The sequence below is a fragment of the Thermobia domestica genome, chromosome 1 (genome assembly GCF_964235325.1).
Source record: "Thermobia domestica chromosome 1, izTheDome1.hap1.1, whole genome shotgun sequence".
Taxonomy (NCBI): Eukaryota; Metazoa; Arthropoda; class Insecta; order Zygentoma; family Lepismatidae; genus Thermobia; species Thermobia domestica.
Window position 1 is genome coordinate 111928166 of NC_137454.1, and position 22209 is coordinate 111950374.

The 22209-nt window shown below is 36.3% G+C and overlaps 2 protein-coding genes across 2 annotated transcripts; both read right to left on the bottom strand.

Annotated features, from left to right (window-relative positions):
- Positions 1-382: 382 nt before the first annotated feature.
- Positions 383-2743, bottom strand: LOC145694823 (uncharacterized). The gene has a single exon (XM_081771528.1). It carries the CDS (start codon positions 2741-2743, stop codon positions 383-385), a length of 2361 nt encoding a protein of 786 aa, XP_081627654.1.
- A 272-nt stretch (positions 2744-3015) lies between these two features.
- LOC145688112 (uncharacterized) lies at positions 3016-20153 on the bottom strand. The gene is made up of 6 exons (XM_081761868.1): positions 20068-20153; positions 12934-13439; positions 11120-11473; positions 10471-10648; positions 8832-8965; positions 3016-3361 (listed from the first exon to the last, which is right to left on the bottom strand). The coding sequence occupies exons 1-6, from the start codon at positions 20129-20131 to the stop codon at positions 3026-3028; spliced, it is 1572 nt and encodes a 523-aa protein (XP_081617994.1). The 5' UTR covers positions 20132-20153; the 3' UTR covers positions 3016-3025.
- Between the last annotated feature and the right edge of the window lie 2056 nt (positions 20154-22209).

Here is a 22209-nt window from a genome sequence, read left to right on the forward strand (position 1 = left end):
TTGTTGAGAGCAAGAATGACAACAGGTAACTTTTTTTTCAATTAGTTCGAAGCGATAAAACATTAAATTTTACCTATGTGATTTCCCTTACGAGCCGCACCTGGTTTCAGTGCAACGTGTAACTTATGGTTCACAACCATAATATGTGATTTTGAATACAGAAGTATTACACTATCTTAGAAACAGAAAGGTTTCTGGAACTAATTTCATGTTTGAATATAACAAAATATGGTTCACAACCATCTTATGTGTTCTCTACTGCAAAAGTATTATTACTATCTTAAAAAAAAAAAAAGGTTATTGGAACTAATTTCATGTTTCAATGTAACGTATAAATTATGGTTCACAACCATTATGTGACTTCTCTTACATAAGTATTACACTATCTTAGAAACGAAAGGTTATTGGAACTAATTTTATGTTTCAATGTAACATATAAATTATCGTCACCATTACGGAAAGAGGAACGAACATGAAGTGGCAAATAATTATAAAGAGAGTTTATAGTTACAACTTGTACAGTCGTTTGTGGTGTTACTACATACGCATGGAAATGTTCAGAGAAACCAATCGTCTGAAAACTTTTACATAAGATGTAAACTGACTCCAAGAAAAGCACAATGTCCTCAATTTGACAAAATATAGGTGTATCTCTCTCACATCCAGTCATAATCATCATATTTCTGCAGTATAATATTCCATTTACACGCAAAGAGCGGCAGGAAAATATTTCATCTTCAGTAGTTGCTTCATTCATTTTTAAGAGCAATGTACGAGCATGTTCGTGCGAATCTAACTTGATTTGCTTACCCTTAACATCAGTTACTGAATATAAAGAACATTTCTTTTCTCGTAATGTATGTGTAACATGTAATTGATGGCGTTCTGCTACAGTTTTTGCGACATTAATGAAGTTTCCAGAAAGTATCGCATTTTTCTTGAATGGGTAATGTTTACTCTCGTATCGCATCGTCCAATACCTAATTGGTGGTCCCAAGTATCTTATAATACGTGGATAATGTACTGCAAAATGCATCTTAGGCGTAAGATGTTTCCCTGGAAAAAGTAGAAGGAATAATGCATGATGATCAGCAATGATTTCTTGCAATTGGAATGTTTCGTCAACTGTTAGGGTCGGTGCTACAAGTATGTCTATAATACTGACCATTAGTAACAACAAAGACCAAAATGAATTATCATTTGGAATTTTATCTCCTATAAGAAGCGGAATATTTCTAATTAAACACCACATTTCAGCTGCACTCTGCCCACATGACCCAGAAGGATTACAAAGTTTTTCATGAGTAATGGGTACGGGTTTACAGTTGTTTTCACTTGGACTGTAATGAAAATTTGATATTCTATCATTGAGAACTGACAAGGTAAGTAACTTCTCTATCACAATAAACTGATGAAGAATTAATAACAATTCTGAAGCAGCCCAGCCCTCAAAAATATCGTGCAGAATGTCGAATGTCAAATTATCTGTAACATGCCAATAAATAAGGTTGTTTAAGGGACATTGTTTCTTCACACCACAAACTGAAGTAGTAAAATCTTCCGCAGCAAGTTGTTCAAGTTGTTCGTGATATTTGGCTTTTGTTCGAAGGAATCGTATGTCTTCATGTGTTTGAGTGTGCAAAATATCTTTTGGGACCTCGCAGAATCGACAACAAAAATTTGCTGAAAAGCTTTCTACGAATCCGAACAGTTTATGAAGCCCTAGATTGTCACCTGTCACCTGCCAAAGAGCTACTTTTAGTATCTCAGTCATCCCTTCAACTCTAATTCCAAACGTTCCTAATTGGATCAAATCTTGTACAAGTGGTTTAAATAATTTCTCATATCCATATCTACTTACATCAAGAGCATAGTGTACATTAATCAGGAATATGTTTTCAAGAGAAGACTGTAGACATAACGGAAGATCCTTGAATGCAAAATAAATACAACCCAACTTATGAACACCTGCATGGGAACCCAAAGGATTAGCTACTTCAAATTCATCTATGTATAGTTCAATACCAAGTGTGTTTTCTTGTGAAAGCAATGGGTGAGAATACCAATACAAACCATGTTGTACGTTGTGTAACACTGTAGTTACTTGTCTGTATTCACCTTTAGACTTCTTTATACTTTCTACGAATACAGGTATTGAGAACAGTTGCTTTATAGTCTCAATAATAGGAACATATTGACATTTATCTTCAACAATACATTGTACAGGAACACCATTCTCATCTATTCTTTGCTCAAATCGCTCGCCCAAAGTAATAGCTACCGGTTTTACAAATAATGCAGTTCGTTCATACATATTTTTCAGTTTATACACAGAATTAACGTCTTCAAACAAATTACTGCATTCGCTGAAAGACTGAAGTAATTCTTTTGTCGTGTCAGTATGGCATGTCCCTTGCTGCTGAAGGTTATGCTGAGTTTCATTTTTTAAAAAAGAAACAACTTCAGACACAATATGAGATGTACCGTCAATAATGTGTACAAGATTTGTGTAAGTTATATTTCTACTACATAACTGTGAACAAAACTGTGAAACGTCTGACTTAAGAAAAGCTATATCCATTCTTGAATCACCTGCTGCACTACTCTGCCGATCATTTTCTTCATTTGTATAAAGGTTTTCTATAGTTTCATTATTTGTTGCTCTACTTCTTGAAATTACTTCATTGTTATTATGTAATGATTTAGTACTAGTAGTATTACTTACACTTTGTGGAGGCAACATTTCATTTGTGTGATACCGCCGTAAATGGCGCTCATAACAAAAGAGTCTATAAAACTGCTGGTGACAACTATTATCAAAACACTTGAAAATCTTAATACTTACATGAAAGTTTCTTAAGTGTTTGCAAAGATTTCTAGAAGTACCAAATCTTCGATTACAATACTGACATAACATCTTACAAATATACTGACACAACAAGAGAAAAATTCAGAAAAAGTATACCTATATTTTGTCAATTACTACAGCGTATTGATTAATCGTCCTTGGTACATGTTTTGTCTCTTACGTACTTCTCTCTTCAATGGTTAGAAACAATCTATGTTTCAACTCCTGAACACAAGAAGGAACTATTCTTTCCCCACACTTGTAGAATGCATCGTCCAAAAATAGCCACACGTTCTTGCAATATGGTGAAAATTCTAAATTCAAAGTGTATGTAAGTTTGAAAACTAAGTCTACAGCTTTCAACACAGAAGTTGCTGGAATGATATGGTCCTCAATGATTACGAACACTTGCTGTGGACGCACAAGATCTCCTATAACAAGAACAAAGGGCTGGGTTCTCTTTCCATTCAAAAGTCTTTCTTCCTTCATGAACCGTTCCAGTCCAGCTCCCACCTACCAAATATCGAATAATAAATGTTAGTATTTTTGTAGGTAAATCTATCGTTAGTTTAAGTTAATAACATGATACAAAATCTGGAATGTTCGATTTTTTTTTTTTTCTTTTTGCGTGAGGGCATGTTGTGCATGAATTTCTAAAATGTTTTTGATCATAAATTGAACGTAATTAAGGTTATTGCAAACAAATGGAATTCTGTATGGAACATAAGAATTTTTTTTTTTTTAGTATCATTATTGTCTGATCTTTTCCATCGTCTGATAATGAATGGCAACATTTCAACGGAAATAAAATCGTATTTATTTTGATTTAGGTAAACGTTTCACGTTTATGATCTGAAACAAAGGGACACAGCAATGTTAACAAAATGGTGAAACAAAATTAGTGTGACGAAACGTAAAGACCCCCCCCCCAAAAAAAAAAAGACACGCGGTGGACACTATATTCACAACATGAAGTAATATACAGAAAATTATCAATTTACTGGACACACCTGAAAACTAAAGATCTTTAGTTGGCAGTCAAAGCGTCCAGCTACTGTTGTGGTGTTTTAGTACAAACGCTGTACTACGCAAGGAGCAATAGAAGAAGGAGAATAATTCATTGCATACGCAAACGCTGTATGCAATGAATTAAGCAGACGTTCAATGTTGAAAAAATGAAATGAAACAGAAATCTTTCAGTTTTACATCCCACGGTTATGCCGGTCAGGCTAAAGGAGACGGTGAGTATAAGAAAAGAATGAAGTGGTGGAATGAAGAAAGTGGGATGAAACGGGAGAACCCCGAGAAAACCCATGAGCACGGTGTTTGTTCACCACAAAGTCCACACGCCGCGAGCTGGGATCGAACCAGGGAGGTGAACGCTCTACCACTGAGCCACCACGGCCCTTCATAGTGTTGAAATATGCAACCGTTCCGATTTCCCAAGAGGGCAAACTTTTTTCGCTCCGCTATGTCGTGCAAGCGTAACGAAAGTGGCAAATGTGTGTGTGTGTCTCGAGGCAGAATATCCCAGGTAATGGTGTCCTACAAAACTGGATAAACCACATCGGCGAAGAGGAACAGTGGTTAGAAGAAAAACATCAGTGACAGGTACCGGTCCCATCAAGTACTTACCCGGACTATTACTCAGAACCTTTGTACAACTGCGCGGCAAGTAACGAAGGAACTCAAGCAGCCCTTCCTACAGCCTTATCGACAATCACAGTCCGCCATGATTACATTACATGAACATACAAGGTTGGATTTCACTGGCGAAACCATTGATAAAGGACCTAACATTTTAAAACTGCGCCAATGCTGCCGCGAATATACATAGACAGTTGATGACTGGAAACGTATGATATGGTCGGATGAGTCATCGTTTATCTTATTGCAAACTATAGGCTATGTTTATGTCTGGGGACTCCCTCAGAAAAATATGATCCACAGTATCTCCAGCCAATCGTGAAATATGGGAGCAATATGGCTGCATGAAGCTGTGGGTAGCAATATCCTGGTTTTTAGTTGGTCCTGTACTGATGGTTACTGGGTGTGACTATGTCGCCATTTTAGGAGACCACATGCATCCTATAGTCCAAATATTGTTTCCAGGCAATGACACCATATTCCAGGATGATGGTACGCCCATGCACACCTACCCTGGTCCGGCCAATCCCTGAACATAATTGAACATCTGTGGTCAGTTTTGGATACATGAACCCCGCGCAGATTTCTACCTCCATCCTCTTTCACGGAACTGATTGATGCACTGCACGCGAAATGATCTAATACTCCATTTTTTTCATTGACAATCATTAATGTTTAAACCGAAAATGGCGATTTATACCACTTTTGGTTTAAATAGAAAATAATGAACGAACACTGAACCAATGTTTGGGATTCTGAGTCAATTCCCGAAAACCGCTTTTCGATCTCTCTTACCGTTTTTGTCCTATAAAAATTAATATTGAAACCGAAGTAGCAGCGAATTTCTGCCATTACTGGTTTCAGTGGAAATATAGGGATTAAGGTGGGTTACTTCCTTGAGACCATGTGTCGGTTTCCGAAAATCGCTTGTCGCTAGCTAACATGGTTTTTGAGTTATACCTATTACTGTTGAAACCAGAAATGTTCGATTTCAATCACTTCTAGTTTAAGCAGAAGGTTGTTCAACGAGGAACCTATTCCTCGGACGCTGAATCGATTCCCGAAAACCGCTTGTCGATAGCTGTTACCGTTTTTGCTCTGATACCTGTTCAGAGGCAAGCAGACAGAGTAACACAGGCGTTCTATAAGACTTCCTATATTTATATATACCATAGTTTGGAAGTCAAAATTCGCGGGGAAAGGGGGGGAGGGTCGTAATGCATCTATGATATTTCACTGATTTTAGCTGTTCCTATAGGTAATGATTTGCTACCCTTAAAGAAAATGTAGGCAATATTGGAGTGTGTGGATGTGTGTGTAAATTCACCCCTTTGTTCTTAGCAAATTTAAATCATCATTGGAATCACATAAAGAAAGTACACAGTAACTTTTGTCTAATAAATTTCACTAATGAATTTCTTTCGTCTAATGAATTTAATAAATTTCACTACGTCATCCTGCAAAGAGCCTAGCGGAATAAGCATGTGAAAACTGCCCCCAAGCATATCTGCACCAAATTTACAGTATCGATTAACATTTATGAGAAACTCAGTTTCCAAAAGTTTCAGCCCCCAAGCATTTTTGGAGGGGTGTTAGGAGGGGGAAGGAATTTTTTTTCCTGAACGCCTCAACCGATTTACATAAAGAAAAAAGCTGTTAGGTGTTCTCAACAAGAGAAAAGTTGGAAAATATTTTTTTGAAAATTTTTAAGGTTGAAAATTGAAGTCAATTTTTTATTTTTATTTTTTTTTTTTTTGAAATTTTCAAAAACATTTTTAGGGGAAGACTAACTGGGACACCCACAATTTTTTGCCAGTTTTGTCTTGAGAGGGTCCCTAACAACATATATTGTTTTCATTTTGTTTGCAAGTGTACCTCATAGTGAAAAAAAAGGCAAATGTACATAGGTCAGGATATATGTGGTATACGTATGACACACTGTACACCACTAGGATAATCAATACCTTTGAGTGAGGGGGGGGGTGAAGTTGTTATAACATTGGAATCTTATGATAACAAGTATTTACTGAGTATTTCAGCTGGTCGAATGATTTTCGATAAGTAATGATAACGCACATGATAAATAATACACAATAGTAGCAACATATGAGAACAGCAGCCAACAGTTCTGTTCACGAAAACCGAAATTGTTCCCGTAGTGGACGAAAACTTTGATGAGGATTAATTTCTTTTAATTCATTCTGTATTTGATCATATGAAACACACACATACAGTAATACCATCGAAACAAACTAAACACATAGATACAGTACCTATTAACAACAGGCATATTATTAACCAACTGTTACAAAACAAGAACAATTACTAAACAAAGATATATATATATAACAGAACATTGATTATGTGCAAAATTAACATAAAATGCGGGAATGTATAATTTCAGTTGATGTACAGCAGTGGCGTAGCCAAGGGAAGTGCGAACAGGGTCGAGAACCCCCCTTCATTCTCAGAGACCAATTACCATTAAGACAAAAAATACTTGTTACCATAAGATTCCAATGTTATAACAACTTCATCCCCACATTCAAAGGTATTGGTTATCCTAGTGGTGTACAGTGTGTATCATACGTATACCACATACATGCTGACCTATGTACCTTTGCCTTTCTTCACTATGAGGTACACTTGCAAACAAAATGAAAACAATATATGTTGTTAGGGACCCTCTCAACACAAAAAACTGGCAAAAAATTGTGGGTGCCCCAGTTAGTCTTCCCCTAATTTTTTTTTTCTGAAAATTTCCAAAACAATCTTGACCAATTTTCAACACCAAAAAATTAAAAAAAATATTTTCGACTTTTCTCTTGTTGAGAACACCTAACGTCTTTTCTTCATGCAAATCGGTTGAGCCGTTCAGGATAAAAAAAAATATTCCAATTATCCTTCCCCCTCCTAACACCCCTCCAGAAGCGCGCTTGGGGGCTGAAACTTTTGAAAACAGTTTTTCATAAATGTTAATCGATACTGTAAATTTGGTGCAGATATGCTTGGGGGCAGTTTTCACATGCTTATTCCGCTTGACCCTTAATTATATGTGTATGTTCAAACTTGCAACATTAAAAACATGGCCTTTTCTTCATTTCATTGACTTTCGCTCCATAATTTATACCATATTGATCAAAATCATTTTTAAAGAAGCTAAACAAAAGCGGAACGTGTTGTTAATTAGCGTGGGGGGAAGGGGGTAAATTAATTCCTCTAGTTTTGGCAAATTTTAACCCCAAGCTGTGGAATCATCAAAACCCACTAAATAAACTATATAACGTGTTTTGTCAAAATTGGATAAATTTGACGTAAGTTATCCTGCAAAGTTGAGTACATGCATATGATCAAATTTACAACAAGGAGTTGATTTTACCCCCTTTCGAGTCCCTTGTTTTTAATGGACTGCCACCCCAAACAATAGGGTAACGTGAGAATGTCAAAGGAATCTACATACCAAATTTCATTAAAATCGGATAAGTTTTACGAGAGTTATCGTGGAGCAGACAGATCGACACTCGAACAGACACATAAAAGCCGATCAAGTCGAATGATGCTACATTCATCTATGGCTTGACATAATTACGAAATGAATTAATGGAATGCATGTTTAGTTATGAAATATTAACCTTGAACTACAATTAAACACTCATTTTAATCGTAAACATTTTGATGGTTTCTTATCATTATCATCTGTACGTGACTCAGAGAATCTTTACTTTGGTTCGTGGACATCGTATAATGGTAAATGTTATTTTCAGTCTTTAGGAAAAACAGATTACACTTCATTAATAGCAGAATCACCCAATTGAGAGTATTACTCCAATTCACCATCTGGAGGGTTGATGATCTGCCACGTCACACAATGTGGCCTATTAAATAACCTTGGTCCTCAAATATGAAATTATTTTATTTAACAGGTAAGCAGAGGCCACACATTATGTGACGCTGCAATGTATCAAAACTTCAAATTGTTTTGTTGGAGAAACACATTCTCTGTTGTGTTTACTTTTATTAACGAAGTCCCCCCCCCCCCCTATAGACTGAAAGCATTTGCCATAATGTGAATCCACGAACCAGCACAAAAATTATGTAGTTATCGAAGCCTATAACACAAAATTAATACAATAGGTGCTGAGTGTATTTCAAGGTTAGTATTTCATGATATGATAAAGCTTAACATTTTAGCAAAAAGCCTGTATGTTCTTGACTGCTCGCTACTTGGGAATGAACTACAAACTACATTATAATCGTTGATGAATAAGAATTGCACATCATTTCAAGGAAGAAACTAATTTTAACATATGACAACGAAAATAACTTAGTTACTTACAGGTATGGTGTTAATAAAGTGCTCCAACGAATCCAAAACTGTTGGACGTTCTTTCACATGTTTTCGTCCCTTTCGTCTGGAAATCACTCCTTGAGGTAGAAGATAGGGTAATAATTTTAGTGCAACGTTCGTTTCTTGAAAGAAAGAAAATAAGGAATGTCAATCTCAGATAGCAAATCTTGCTGTATTTTTTTTTCTATTTCAACAGACTAGATGTTAGTTCATTTAGAAAAGGTGTACATAAACTTCTGTAACCGCATAGTATTCTATAAACAATTGTTTATGAATATACACCGAAAATAAACAATACAATACAATACAATATTAATTTGGATCGCCGTAGAACTGATAAATAGAAATAAATAAATAATAAGCCCAACGAAAGATTTCAATTTAAGGTGGCCTTTTAATAGCCACCCAGTACTAATCAATTGGTTTAAACTAAAATATAGAGAGGAGAGGTTCGAAAGGGTATCGCGCAAAGAAGAAAGTTTGAGAAGCAATTGCCAAAATAAATAAATTAAAATCCTTAAATTTCTCAAAAGCGCAAATGACCAAATCACATCAAAACTAATTCTCCAAATTATATACACTATTCACTAATACACTCAATGTCCTGTCTGAGTACCTACTAGAAACAAAATTGAGCATGACGAAAGAAAAATACACCTCCAGAGACGGCTATTGAGCTTAACAACACAATATAGTATAGGTGATAGTATATATATTCACCAGCTTAATATTGTACAAAATATTAAGGGTCAAATTTCCAAATCAAATATACAAATGTACATTAACAGCTGTCACGCATAAATTACTACCTTCTGAACAAAACATTACAGAATGGACAATGTGCTCTATAGGTTTGGATTTACGAAAATCTAGAAGTGTGGAATAAATTTATCGGATTATTTTTTCACAAGTTTATTATTATTATTCAAAATACTAAAATTCACAGTAGTTTCTGTTCATTCTCTCCTCCAATGGAAAGATAAGTTGGCAAACTTAAAAATTCCGGAACAAACCCTAAAGAATTAAATAATGAAAACAAAGCACGAAAAGAATGAAATTAAAAAGGTTTACAATCTCATCGACTAATTTTGATAACTGATTCGAGATTTGTTGCTACTTCTGCTTCTCAATTTACTGAAATTTGTATTTCTGCATTAAATTCATAGGTACTGTATTAGATGTTATACTGTTCGGCGGAACACTGTTATACTGTTAATGACTAGATACTGGAATTAATGAATTGTTACGTGAAATTGTAGATCATCTTGCAGCTGAAATAATAGAAGAAACCATAATACATGGATTGCCTTCTGTAACACTGCTAATCGCTTTACTGCGATGAGTGTAATACACTGCGAACAACTAAGGAATTTATCAATAGTTGTTAAAAGAATACAATTACTTCCTTAGAAACTGGTGTTAAGCGTTGCTAAATTTTTATGTTTCAGAATTCACTGTAACTGGCTTCATGTATTTTACGGAGAGGATATTTTCGCACTTCAGATGTTTTTTAACCCTATTCTTCATGTTGCCGGCCACATGAAGAAACTCGAAAATCCAGTTTCTAAACATGTTCCTATTGTGTACTACTCATGCCAAAACAATTAAAAATACAAATGGTACTTACTTTCTGTAGTAATATCCGTAGTTCGTCCATACTTCGCAAGGAAATCGGAAGCTACGTCTTCTGCTGCTTTCCGACCACAATTTCGGGCTTGTAAAATTAGTTTGTCCGCAATTAGCCCGAAGTCAAGAGTGAGTGCATTAGATCGTCCACCAAATAAACACTCGAATTCACTATCAATCTGAAGAAAAAAAAAAAATCATAAACGAACCAAAAGGAAAACAGATATGCAACAACACATACTTAAAAAATACATATAAGAATGCTTAATAAAGCTACTTAAAAATGTTGACACACCATTGAAAGGTATATGAATTGTTTCTCAGCATTCTGAACTTCAGAAAATAAATCACAATCTGTAATCCATTTCTTATAAAATTGGTATGATTTTAAGTGTATATTTGCGTTCGTACTTTGTTATTTTTTAATGAACTCCTCTTACAACAAAACTACTAGATATTTTAAATTTTGACACCATTTATACCATCCTGCGTTTTCCCTTTAAATACTGATAAGCACCTATTCTACTCAACGCAATTCATTCTCATTACAGAATTTAGGTTTTGGTGTTTAACCGACGCCAAAGGAAATTGCGGGCCATCGAATTGTATGTCAACATTTTAAGGTACAAACGGAAATTATTTCAACATACCACTGCAGGCAGTAATATCCTTGGCCATGCTGCTATTATTTCTTCTGTACATTTATAGGTGTGAAGAATGTTTTCTCTCCTGTAATTGAAAGTGTCCCTCATATAAGTGACAACTGTTTCTAGGGGTGATTCATTTTCTTTCATCCACTGCTGTTTTTGAATGCATTCTACCGCTGGCGTCTCATTGGACTGAATGTTCATGTATGTAGCTACGCTATTCTCTTTTACTTTCCGTGGTATTCCCAGGTCTTCCTTCTCAACAGTCGACAATCGCCGAAACCGGAAGTTCTTCAATCGTTGCTGTATTAATCCTGATGCTGATGTTCCTTTTGTACCAGGACTAAACCATTGTTCCTGAAATAAAAATATATTACACTGTTCGTCTTATATGACACTTTTCTGGTGAACTTTCTACACATGAATTACAATAATAAATAAATAAAAGCGCCAGTAACATCAACAGTTATAATGCTTTTAAATACTGAGAGGTTGTATTACTTGATTAATACGGTGTTGGACCACTGTTACCTTGAGAGCAATCTTCCCTTTAGAAATTCAGAAATGTCTTCCATTTTACATCACTGTCATCTACCCCGCTAAATTTACTACATTCGATGATCTGTTACACCACTAGCAACGGCCAGATGCAGGCGCTGCGCACGCTCCTCAATGGTACTCCCTTACGTATCTTACATGTCTCAAACTACAGGTGTTTGCATTATTTTGATCAACGTCTATATACCGTTCGTAGAAAGTTTAGAACGGAAAAACTCAAAACTCTCCCAGTCAACGTTAAGTTTGTGATAGGCACTATTCTCTTTCTTAGTTTTCTGTGGGTTTCCACTTTCCTCCCACATTCTAAATGCCACTAGTTCTTCATAATCATTCACTTTCATTTGTCAGTTCATTTTTAAACTTATCAGTTGACATTATACACAACTGGCTTGCCGCGGTGACTCAGTGGTAGAGTGCTCACCTCTGATACGTAGAGCCCCTGCTTTGGTTCCAGTTCCCGCCAAGTGGGTTTTTATGGTTGACAAACACCATGTGCGTGGGTTTCCTCCGGGTCTTCCGTTTCTCCCCACTTTCGTCATTCCACCATTATCATCCACTTCATCATCACCGTCTCCCTTAACCTCGGTACATAATCGTGTAAAATCTCAAAAATTATTATCCCACAACGTATGAAAAAGGATAAAAATATATTTTATATATATACCGACAATACACAGAAACAGTTACAATATAAATTGGTAAAGGTGGTCCTTGAACGTTTGCCTCTCTCTAATCTACAAGTTATCTCCTGCGCTCCTGTTACTGTAGTTAAACATGTTTTGTGAAGTCGCATGCAAAGTCAACACATTTGAACTTCAAAATAGTTTGAAGAACTCATAATTAATGTTTTCATATGCGGTTCTAAACCAGTGGTTCTCAACGTGGGTGTTACTAATAGCCAGGGAGTGTACTAGTTTCCAAAGGGAGTTCTGAAACAAAGTTCTAATAGTCTATTTAAGATTGCATGACCTATTAGTCTTTTTTTTCTTCATATTATGCGACAAAAGCTATTATACATTTTAGTAGGCTTTTTACAAATAATAATAATAATTGAAGCGTTTTATGGTTCTTAAACTGCTTTGCCCTAGTCTTACATTCAGCCTTGTGTATGGGTGAACTGGATTAAGATGACAGGAGCATCAAGACAATCGCATTCACCCAAAGAATGCTACGGTCGAAAATGTTAAGAACCACTATTTTAAACTACAATCATCAATACAAAAGATATATTTCTAATAAAAGCCAAGTGTGATACTCACAAATCCACTGCCACTATTTCCCTTCAATATAGGGAACGATCCTATGATCAATTTTGCAAGATTGGTTTTTTGCTTTGTAGTTGGCTGACAGCCGTATTTTTCAATAAAAGCATCTACTATAACTCGGTTGATACTGTACTTCTCTAGAATATTAATCCCTTGATTATTATCCATCTTCTCAAGCAGATCTGGACATTTCCTTTCCAAAAGTGTTCTTAAGTTTAAATTTAAATCATTGTCTTGCTCCTCAGGGGAATGCGACGGAGTTCGGCTTCCACATGTAGACGTTTCAATACTACTACCCTCATCATCACAAGGAGACGAGAAAACGTCTAAGGTTGAATCTGTGTCTTCGTCTCCCAGTGTTGTAGGTGGTGAAGAACATGATGATGATGTCATTTCCTGCCATTTCTTGCGGAATTTTAAGCGAGGACCTGCTTCAGGAATTAACGCTTTAATTGTTTCTTCATCTAACAAATAAAAGCTTTCCTCGTCTATTTTTTCACCTAAAATGAAAACACATACAGTGAGCACAAATGGAAGCTTCGCAACGTAATACACTGCAACTCAAGAGACTGAATCATTAAATTACACCTGTATATCACTAATATTCACAGCTGCTTTTCCCTAGGAAGGTACGGTGGCTACGCGGTTCAGCGATATTTATTATACTATGAAACGTGATGTAGCAGGTACAATATTTTATTTTACAACTCCGATAAAGCCCATTTACACGATGTTTGCCCAGCACAAAGCTCACTTAGCGGAAGCCTGGATCGAACCAGGGATCCCACGTACCATAGGTTAGCGCTCTTATCACTCTGCTACCGCAGCCTCTACGGTCATCACTGCATGAAATTAAGTGAAAAATCACTTTTTGGTTAGTACCCAGGGAACAGTTAAGTCACCTGTAAACACAGAAACTGCTTTCAGAAGTATGGCTCATGCAATTGTAATGGGAAGGTAGATTGCACTGACTACTTAGTACAGATTGTATGTGGTTCACACATAACCCCGTAGCTGATGTGCCTACATTCTAATGACGCACTCATGGGCTGCCACACATGCCTTTCAGCTTCGCCCTTCACTCAACCGGATTAGAAACAATAGTTCCTTATTCAAACAACCTGGCATATGTACATGTTTGTCTTATGAGCGTATTATACACCTGTATACAGTAGGCACTTAGTAGACGTCATAGTAATGCAATTCCAGTTTGATACATAGGTCTACATCTTTTGGTCTTCAATTATACGTACTAGTATAAAAACTAGTATAAAAACTATAAGCTTATCTTCATCCAAACTTTGTCCTCAAAGATAAAAGACTATAGATTATGCAGAGAGTGTGGAAGGGAGAGGAATTCAAATGAAACCCACATTTTTTCGTGGAAGTAGAATCCGCTTACCTCATTTCACAGTGTTAAACTACGGTAGACTTCCGAACTATACACATTATATGTTATATTGAAGAAATGAAACATATTCTTGAGACTCTCAATCGATTCCCAAAAATCACTTTTCGATATCTCTTACCGTTTTTGCTATATGAAAATCAATATTGAAACCGGAAGTAGTGGTGAATTTTTACCACTTCCGATTTCAGCAGAAATATAGAGGTGGGTGTGGTTAATTTCCCTGAGATCCTGAGACAATCTGCGAAAACTGTTTGTCGCTAGCTATCACCGACTTTGAGTTATAAGCATTACTGTTGAAGTCGGAAGTGGTCGATTTCAACCACTTTCGTTTTAAGTATAACATTTGCGAAGAAGATGGAATCTATTCCTGGGACGATGAATCGATTCCCAAAAACTGCTAGTCGCTATTAGTTTGATTTGTAACCGGAAGTAATCGATTTCTATCACTTCCGGTTTCAGCAGAAGATTGTGGAAGGGGATGGAACCTATTTTTGCAACGTTGAATCTATTTCTTAAAACCGCTTTCCGATATATCTTACTGTTTTTACTCTATCTAAATCAGTACTGAAACCGGAAGTAGTAATGAATTTCTACCACTTCCTGTTTTAGTAGAAATATACGGGCGAAGGTGCATTATTTGCTATATATACAGAGACAGAGAGAACAGATTGTTAAAAAATTAGAATAGCACCACTGCAAGAAACCACTTATTTGATCACAGTGTATCAACAGTAACGCAGTTCACTCTTTCGTCTAACAAATCGTACCCATAACCAAATGCCTTTTTGCATGCATTTCCATCTATCCTCTCCTAACTCCAACATAAATGAATCATTTCCGATTTTAATATTGATCGCCGTAGACCAGAACCAGATAGCCACAAGCGGTTTCTTAGAATGGATTCAAGATCTCAAGAAGAGGTTTCATTTCAGTTTCAACGTCCACTGCCATAGAACAAAAATGGTAACATAGCGAGAAACGGTTTTTATGATCGACTCTGCGTATCACGGAAATATTCCATCCTTACCCGTATCCGTCCACCATAACCGGAAGTGGTAATAGTTTACTACTGTTTCCAATTTAATATTGATCTACACAGAAAAAAATATTAAGAGATAGCTAAAAGTGGATCTTTGAAATCGATTTAGTGTTCTGAGCGTAAGTACGTACCATCTTCTCTTAACCTATATTTAAACGAGAAATGACAGAAAACTCGCTTCAGTTTTAACGTTGGTTGTGAAAACGGCAATAGATAGCATTAAGTAGTTTTCTTCAATCAATTAAGCGTCCAAAGATCATACATTAAGATCGGAAGTAGAAGCACACTACAATTTCCGGTTTCTATATTGCAAAAAATATCATGCCAAACAAACCAAACTCCTTCACCGATGGACACGTGACAGTACTACTTTCTTGTTAAGAAAAATACAAGCGCGAGGAAGATGACAAGGGGTCATGAAATGTAGCGTCAAGTTTTTTCTACATTTGGGTACTTAAGTCAGTATAATTTTAAGTAAGAAATAATGCTCCCCTTTTGCGTTATTTCTATCCATTAAAATAAACAATGTTATTTCAGACTTTGTTACGAGGAGGCGGGGGGAACCATCTGATATAGGAGTATTTTCATGTTTTTCATTGGTATATTTTTACCCTGCTAACTAAAAGTGTATAAGTTTCAAATTCACGGAGGGGATACAATTTCCCATCAGAAATGCTCCTAAAACAAAGTGACACATTCAAATGATCACTCGTGAGAAAAACAAGCACTAACCGTACGTGCTGGATGATCAGGAAAAAAAAAAATACCCATTATTCTTTCAAACAGGATGTAGGCCCACTCGCTTCAATAGATAGCATGTATGATACATGCAGAAAAAAACTGATTTCATATCAGATCAATTCGTCTATAGGTACGAAGACATTGATATACAAAAAGCGAAAAATGTATAACTGGACAGATAATGCGCGTCTCCGGTTTATTGTGCTCACGCGTTAATCACTAAGCTAACCGGTTCGCTTCCAGATCACCCTTACACTTTTTGAAATGAAACCCAAAAAAACTGCACCAGGAGCTGCGGTGGCTCAAAGGTAGAACATTCACCCTGGTGCGTCGGGTCCCTGGTTCGATCCCAGCTCACGCCAAGTGGGCTTTGTGGTGAACTTCCACCGTGTGCGTGGGTTTTCTCGGGATTCTCACGTTTCCTCCTCACTTTCTTCATTCCACCATTTCATTCATTCTCATCATCAGTCTCTCTTAGTTCCAGGGCATAATCGTGGAACGCTGAACTGAAAGATTTCATTTTTCAAAAACTGCCCAGGCGTATTATAATTCTATATTCGTTTAGCGGGTACAAGCCTAAAAGATGAAACGGTAGAATCCATTAAGATGTTCATTACACCATGAAACGTGACTCAAAACTTTTAAATAATAACTTTTTTTTTTTATTTGTAGGTACACTAAAACGAAGAGTGAAGTTTCGGTATCTTATTTACGTAAGAGGAAAGGATATGGGGCAGCTGTCACTCACCTGTCGCGAGAGGTCTATGGTTCGATCTCATGTAAGTCTCTGACAAACAACATTGAATTCCTGGGCTCTCTCGATGTTCTCCAGTTTCCTTCTTTTTTCTACAAACGTAATAATTATTGTCCCATCTGTCCGTTAGCCCAAAGGCAACAATTCCTATTTGAGTGTAACGTCCAACGTTTATGTCCCGATGTTAAATGTTAATAAACAAAGTAGTGAAAATAAAGTGGGAGTGAATGATAAAACCACGGGAAAACCCACCACACACTGTCCACCAGAAAGCTCACTTGGTGCTCAGCCACCGCGGCCTCGAGATAAGCGTCACTTTAAAGAGTGGGTCCCGTCGCTCATTCCCTCGCTGTTATACACGCCTTTACAAACTAAACGAAACCACGTTGCCTAATCTATCTGTTTGCCTGAATGCCTATTATTTCATACAGAAGCCAACGTTAAATTTGATTCAATGTATTAATAACTGCTCGGAAAATTTTTTCGATTACACCTCTAGCTTGCCAGTTGGACTTTTTTAATATTTTTGGTTATCTAGCCTATATACTAAATTTCTAATTTAAATTTCATCATTCATTATTTATATAAACATCATTTGTAGCGTACTGATTATAGTACAGTGCCAATAAAATAAATTTTATATGCATAGCATTTGCTTATGAATAATCACATTGGCATTACTAAGGTGGCAGTTTCCCAAAAAAAAAAAAAAAATATATTCCACCGAACTCGATACTGAAACGAAACTCACTGATTCCATCTCAACGCACGTCAAACGGGTGGCTCTCTCTTAGACTTAGAGCTCAATCTTGGAACGTTAAATTAATTTAAAAAAAAAAAAGCAATCTCTTAAGTTCTACGTCCCACAGTTCTGTAGGGTACGCTAAAGGAGACTATGATGAAAATGAATAAGATAGTGGAATGAAGAAAGTAGGAAGAAGCAGGAGAATCCAGAGGAAACCCACACACACTGTGTTGATTCATCACAAAGCCCACTTGCCGCGAGCTGGGATCGAACTTAGGTCCTCACGCACCAATCGTTCTACCACTGAGCTACCGCGGCCCTACGTTACATTAAGAACAAATATGCACAGTACTATATGCAATGTGCAAATTGACGGAGAATGTCAGGGATTTCCCCCCCTGAAAAAACAAAATTATTCCTGGAGAAGAAATTTGTTATCCTTGGTATTGATAACTTTTCAAATTCTCAATATATAGTATACGTGAGTGATGACTGGGTGCATATATGGGTGAAATTAATCCCTTCCCTGGGAAAAAATATGTGCAGATTGATTATACGGATCCACATATTTGTAAAATTTATAGAATATATTTGTATTAATATTTTAATGGAGCAGTGTGAAAGTAATCGAAATATGACATGCTCTTACTTGTGAAATATGTATTTACGTGTATATATTAATGAACGTGAAACCTAGTATGCACTCATTCGTCCATAAGGTAAGTAGTGGTAGATTAATGAAGGACAACGTAACGTGCAAGGAATGTAACGAGCAAATTACTTTAACAAAAAAAGTTATTTTTCCATCGTGAAAGCAATTGTTCTCTAGGGTCCTTGTTCATGTGTATACCCACAATTACTGACGCGCCAGTTCCCTACGGATGCATTCGCGCTCGGTACCCTGCTGTGCTCGTGCTTTGACTCGGTTACATAGCATTCATGCTTTTAGTGGCCACCTAGCACAGGTAAAATTGTTTTTGCACATGACCTCTTAAACTAAATCTGCACCGGGAATGTAAATGCACACTTCAATGTAACAAGCAAATGAATTTAACAAAAATATATCTTTGCATCGTGAAAGCAGTCGTTTTTCAAAATCCTAATTTACGCGTATATCCACCATCTCTGACGCGCCTGATCCCTACAAACGTATCCCAACGTTACAGCATGGGTTAACATGCTGTGCTTTTGCCCTGAGTCAGGTAGATAGAACTCGTGCTTTTTAGAGGCACCTAGCACAGGTTTGCTGATGTTTTTGCACGAAATTTCTTAAAGTGAATTTGCACCGAGGAATGCAAGTTCACACGTCATGCTGAAGGTAGAGAAAGCGAATTCAGAGAGAAAGTAGTATATATTTCACGAATCTCTGTATGGTTTTGTATAATCAATCTGCACGAAATATTCAATTCGCATACTGACCTGCCTATATGCTACAAATAACGGAGTATGTTTAGTACAAGGGATCAAGAAGCACGTAAAAAACACAAAATTTACAGGAGAAATGAATGATGCAAGTACTTAGACGTAACATAACGTAACCAAATCTAACCCAACCTAAGCTAATCTGAACTAACCTAAACTAACCTAATATTAGAAGAAATAAGCGAAATTCTCTAATTTTTTGGAAAATTATGAGGGATCCCTACACTAATATAACAAACTAAACTAACCTAACCCAGGGGCGTATCCAGGGGGCGATCGCCCTCCCCCCAGAGGAGGCAACTTTCTTATTTTATATATATAAATAAAACCCATCCCAAAGTTTGGAGCCCTTAAAAGTTGCAGTATGACAACACACCGCCCCCCCCCCCAGAAGTCGGTCCTGGATCCGCCCCTGACCTAACCTATCCTAAACTAACATAACCTAATCTACTCTAAACTAACCGAATGTGAACAGAAAATACCAAAATTGTAACATTTTTATTAGAGAAAAGAGCTGGACCCCTTCTGCTAAACATAGGCCCAAATAACCTGCATACATTATGTCATTAAAACTATTACTGATACAAAAACAAAAAAAAAAAAAAAAGGCGCTAATCTATGTTACGTGATCAGTACAAAGCACCTCCGCATTGCAATTCCATAATTATAAATCACAATTTTTTAAACGCTGTTTCCAACTACATGATGACATGTGTTCTTTGACTCCGTACATAGCTATTTTGCAACTTATAGCGAAGGGGAAACGGTGTAAAACATTGACATGCCTCCTCATTCTATTGTAATATAGAAATCAACGTTCCCTACGAGGCTCCAGCCCGCCTTTGTTATTACTGCCTCGTTATTATGTGCATTGAATATTTAGCTTAATAAATGTAGGAGCTAACTTGATTACGAACTTATATGAAAGGAATCAGCATTTTACACCCTAACGACTATACACTGTACTATGTTTACAACACACTGAATCACATATACTTAGCATAATTTATACTTACGTTCGAAAGCTGGCAAATACAGTTGTAAGTTGAGTCCAACTAGAACTTCTTCTATGAAGTTCATTTCTAATTTTCACACTATCAACTCTTCAGTCTCTTCGCCGCTGTCACATGATGTGTACCCATACGCCATCTCAGCCGCATCACCTTACTGCGTACTCATATCCATTCGCAGTTTGCTACAACTGAGAACTTTTATCTTGTTTCCTGTATAGTAATTATGCCCTAGCAATATTACACACTAATAAAACATCGTATTATTATTTCGGTAAGATTGTTGCCGTTACTGTTTAATCATCTATTGATGTTGCAAGTCACGCACTATTCCATTCTCAGTTTTAAGAAATGAGAAAATCTCATAAATGGGAACCAGGAAATTTACCTTGAGCTCACAAATGAACACACGTTTGAAAATAATGAGACATTTTGTCTCAAATGTGAGCAAAAATTACTTATTTTGTTTTGAACACGCATTTTTCTCATTTCTGAGCAAGGAAATTTTTAAGAGTGTATTTAGTGATTAATTAATAATAAACTGTACTTTATACTTATCCCGACCCAAATCAAATGAGGTCTATTAATTTTACTAATGTGCAACTCTTGTGTTGAATGAATATATTAGGCGGGTGAACAAGCTGTCTTTACTTCAAGTAAGTCTGATATTTTAATTTTTCAAATGTATAGTTTTTTCGTAAATTACAACTATTTTCCCACACACATGCAAAAAATTACAGTAATACTGTAAAGATTAGTGGAAATTACGCGCTGTGATGGGCGGGGGGCGCTCTTGAGAGAGAGGCGCAACAAAAAGACTTGCCCCCTCCTATATTTGAAATGTTGTTACGCGGCTGTATACTACTTCTCATTGCAATAGAGGGATACAGTAAGTTCAGAGATGGGATCTGTTCTTCGGATGCAGATTTAAGTTTCTTACTATTATTACAATTATTACTATGGGAACCGATATTGAAATATCATTCAGTGCTAGTGTTTAGTTCTTCAGGTTTTCGTATAAAATTAAGAACTAAGATGAAACTTATTTTTGAGACGCTGAATCCATACCAGAAAACTCTTTCTTGCTATCGCTTGCCGTTTTTGATCTACCAAGAGAAATATTGAAACCCGAAGTTGTAGTAGATTATCCCACTTACTGTTGCAATAGCTAAACAAAGCTTTTTTTTTTTTTAAAAAAAAAAGGTCAAAATCAAAAACTGCTTCTCGCTATCTCTTTTGCATTTTCGTTACTATGGAAAGCAGTGGTTGAAATCGTAAAGGTACTGTTTCTTCACTTTCTCTGTGAACAGAGGGATGAAGGTTGGCATGAAACTTATTTTTGGGGCGACAATCAATAACAAAAAGAAATTTCTCTCTATCAGTTGGTTGCAGGACAAAACCCAAAAGGACAAAATCCAAGCCAACAAAATTTAAGGGAAATAATCATAGGCGCAGGCTAATAAAATAATGATTACTAGCAGCGTTCACCCCGCTTCGCTGCGGTCACCCCGGAACGCAATAAACTTTGTTACTTAGATAATTTTTACTTTTTCGCTTTCAAATTGCAGTAAATGTTAACATTATAGCGCCTGTCATTTATGTTAACCCGCCGAGTGACACGGTCATGCGGGTTGCATATAAATACGTTTATTTTTATACCTATGATGAACTAAGAAAGGATTTGTACGTTATGGACACTTGAATGGTCAATTATCTCAAGACACTGGTAATTAAAAATTAAAGTGATATGATAAAAACCATCTAGGGTCCAAATCCTAATAACCCCCCAAAAATGAAAGAAATTGGTTCAGCCGTATTAGCGTGATGAGCTAACAAAGGATTTGTGCGTTCTCTTTTATATAATAGATTTTTCTTGTCCTGAGTCTACAACGTTATCTGTAATTCTTCACTATATTGAAACAACAATTGTTTTCTTTTCTTTTTGTAGACTCTAAAAACCCAATATATGCAGGAAACTCTGACAAAAGAAAGAAAAGAAAAGAAAGAAACAAAGAAAAAAAAGCTCAGTATTCAACCAACACCTTACTTATTTCGTATTTTTATCTTTGCTAAGTAAACATAAAGAGAAAAGGAAAGAAATTTGGTCAGTAATTAATATAAAATAATTATTTATACGGTACACCACTA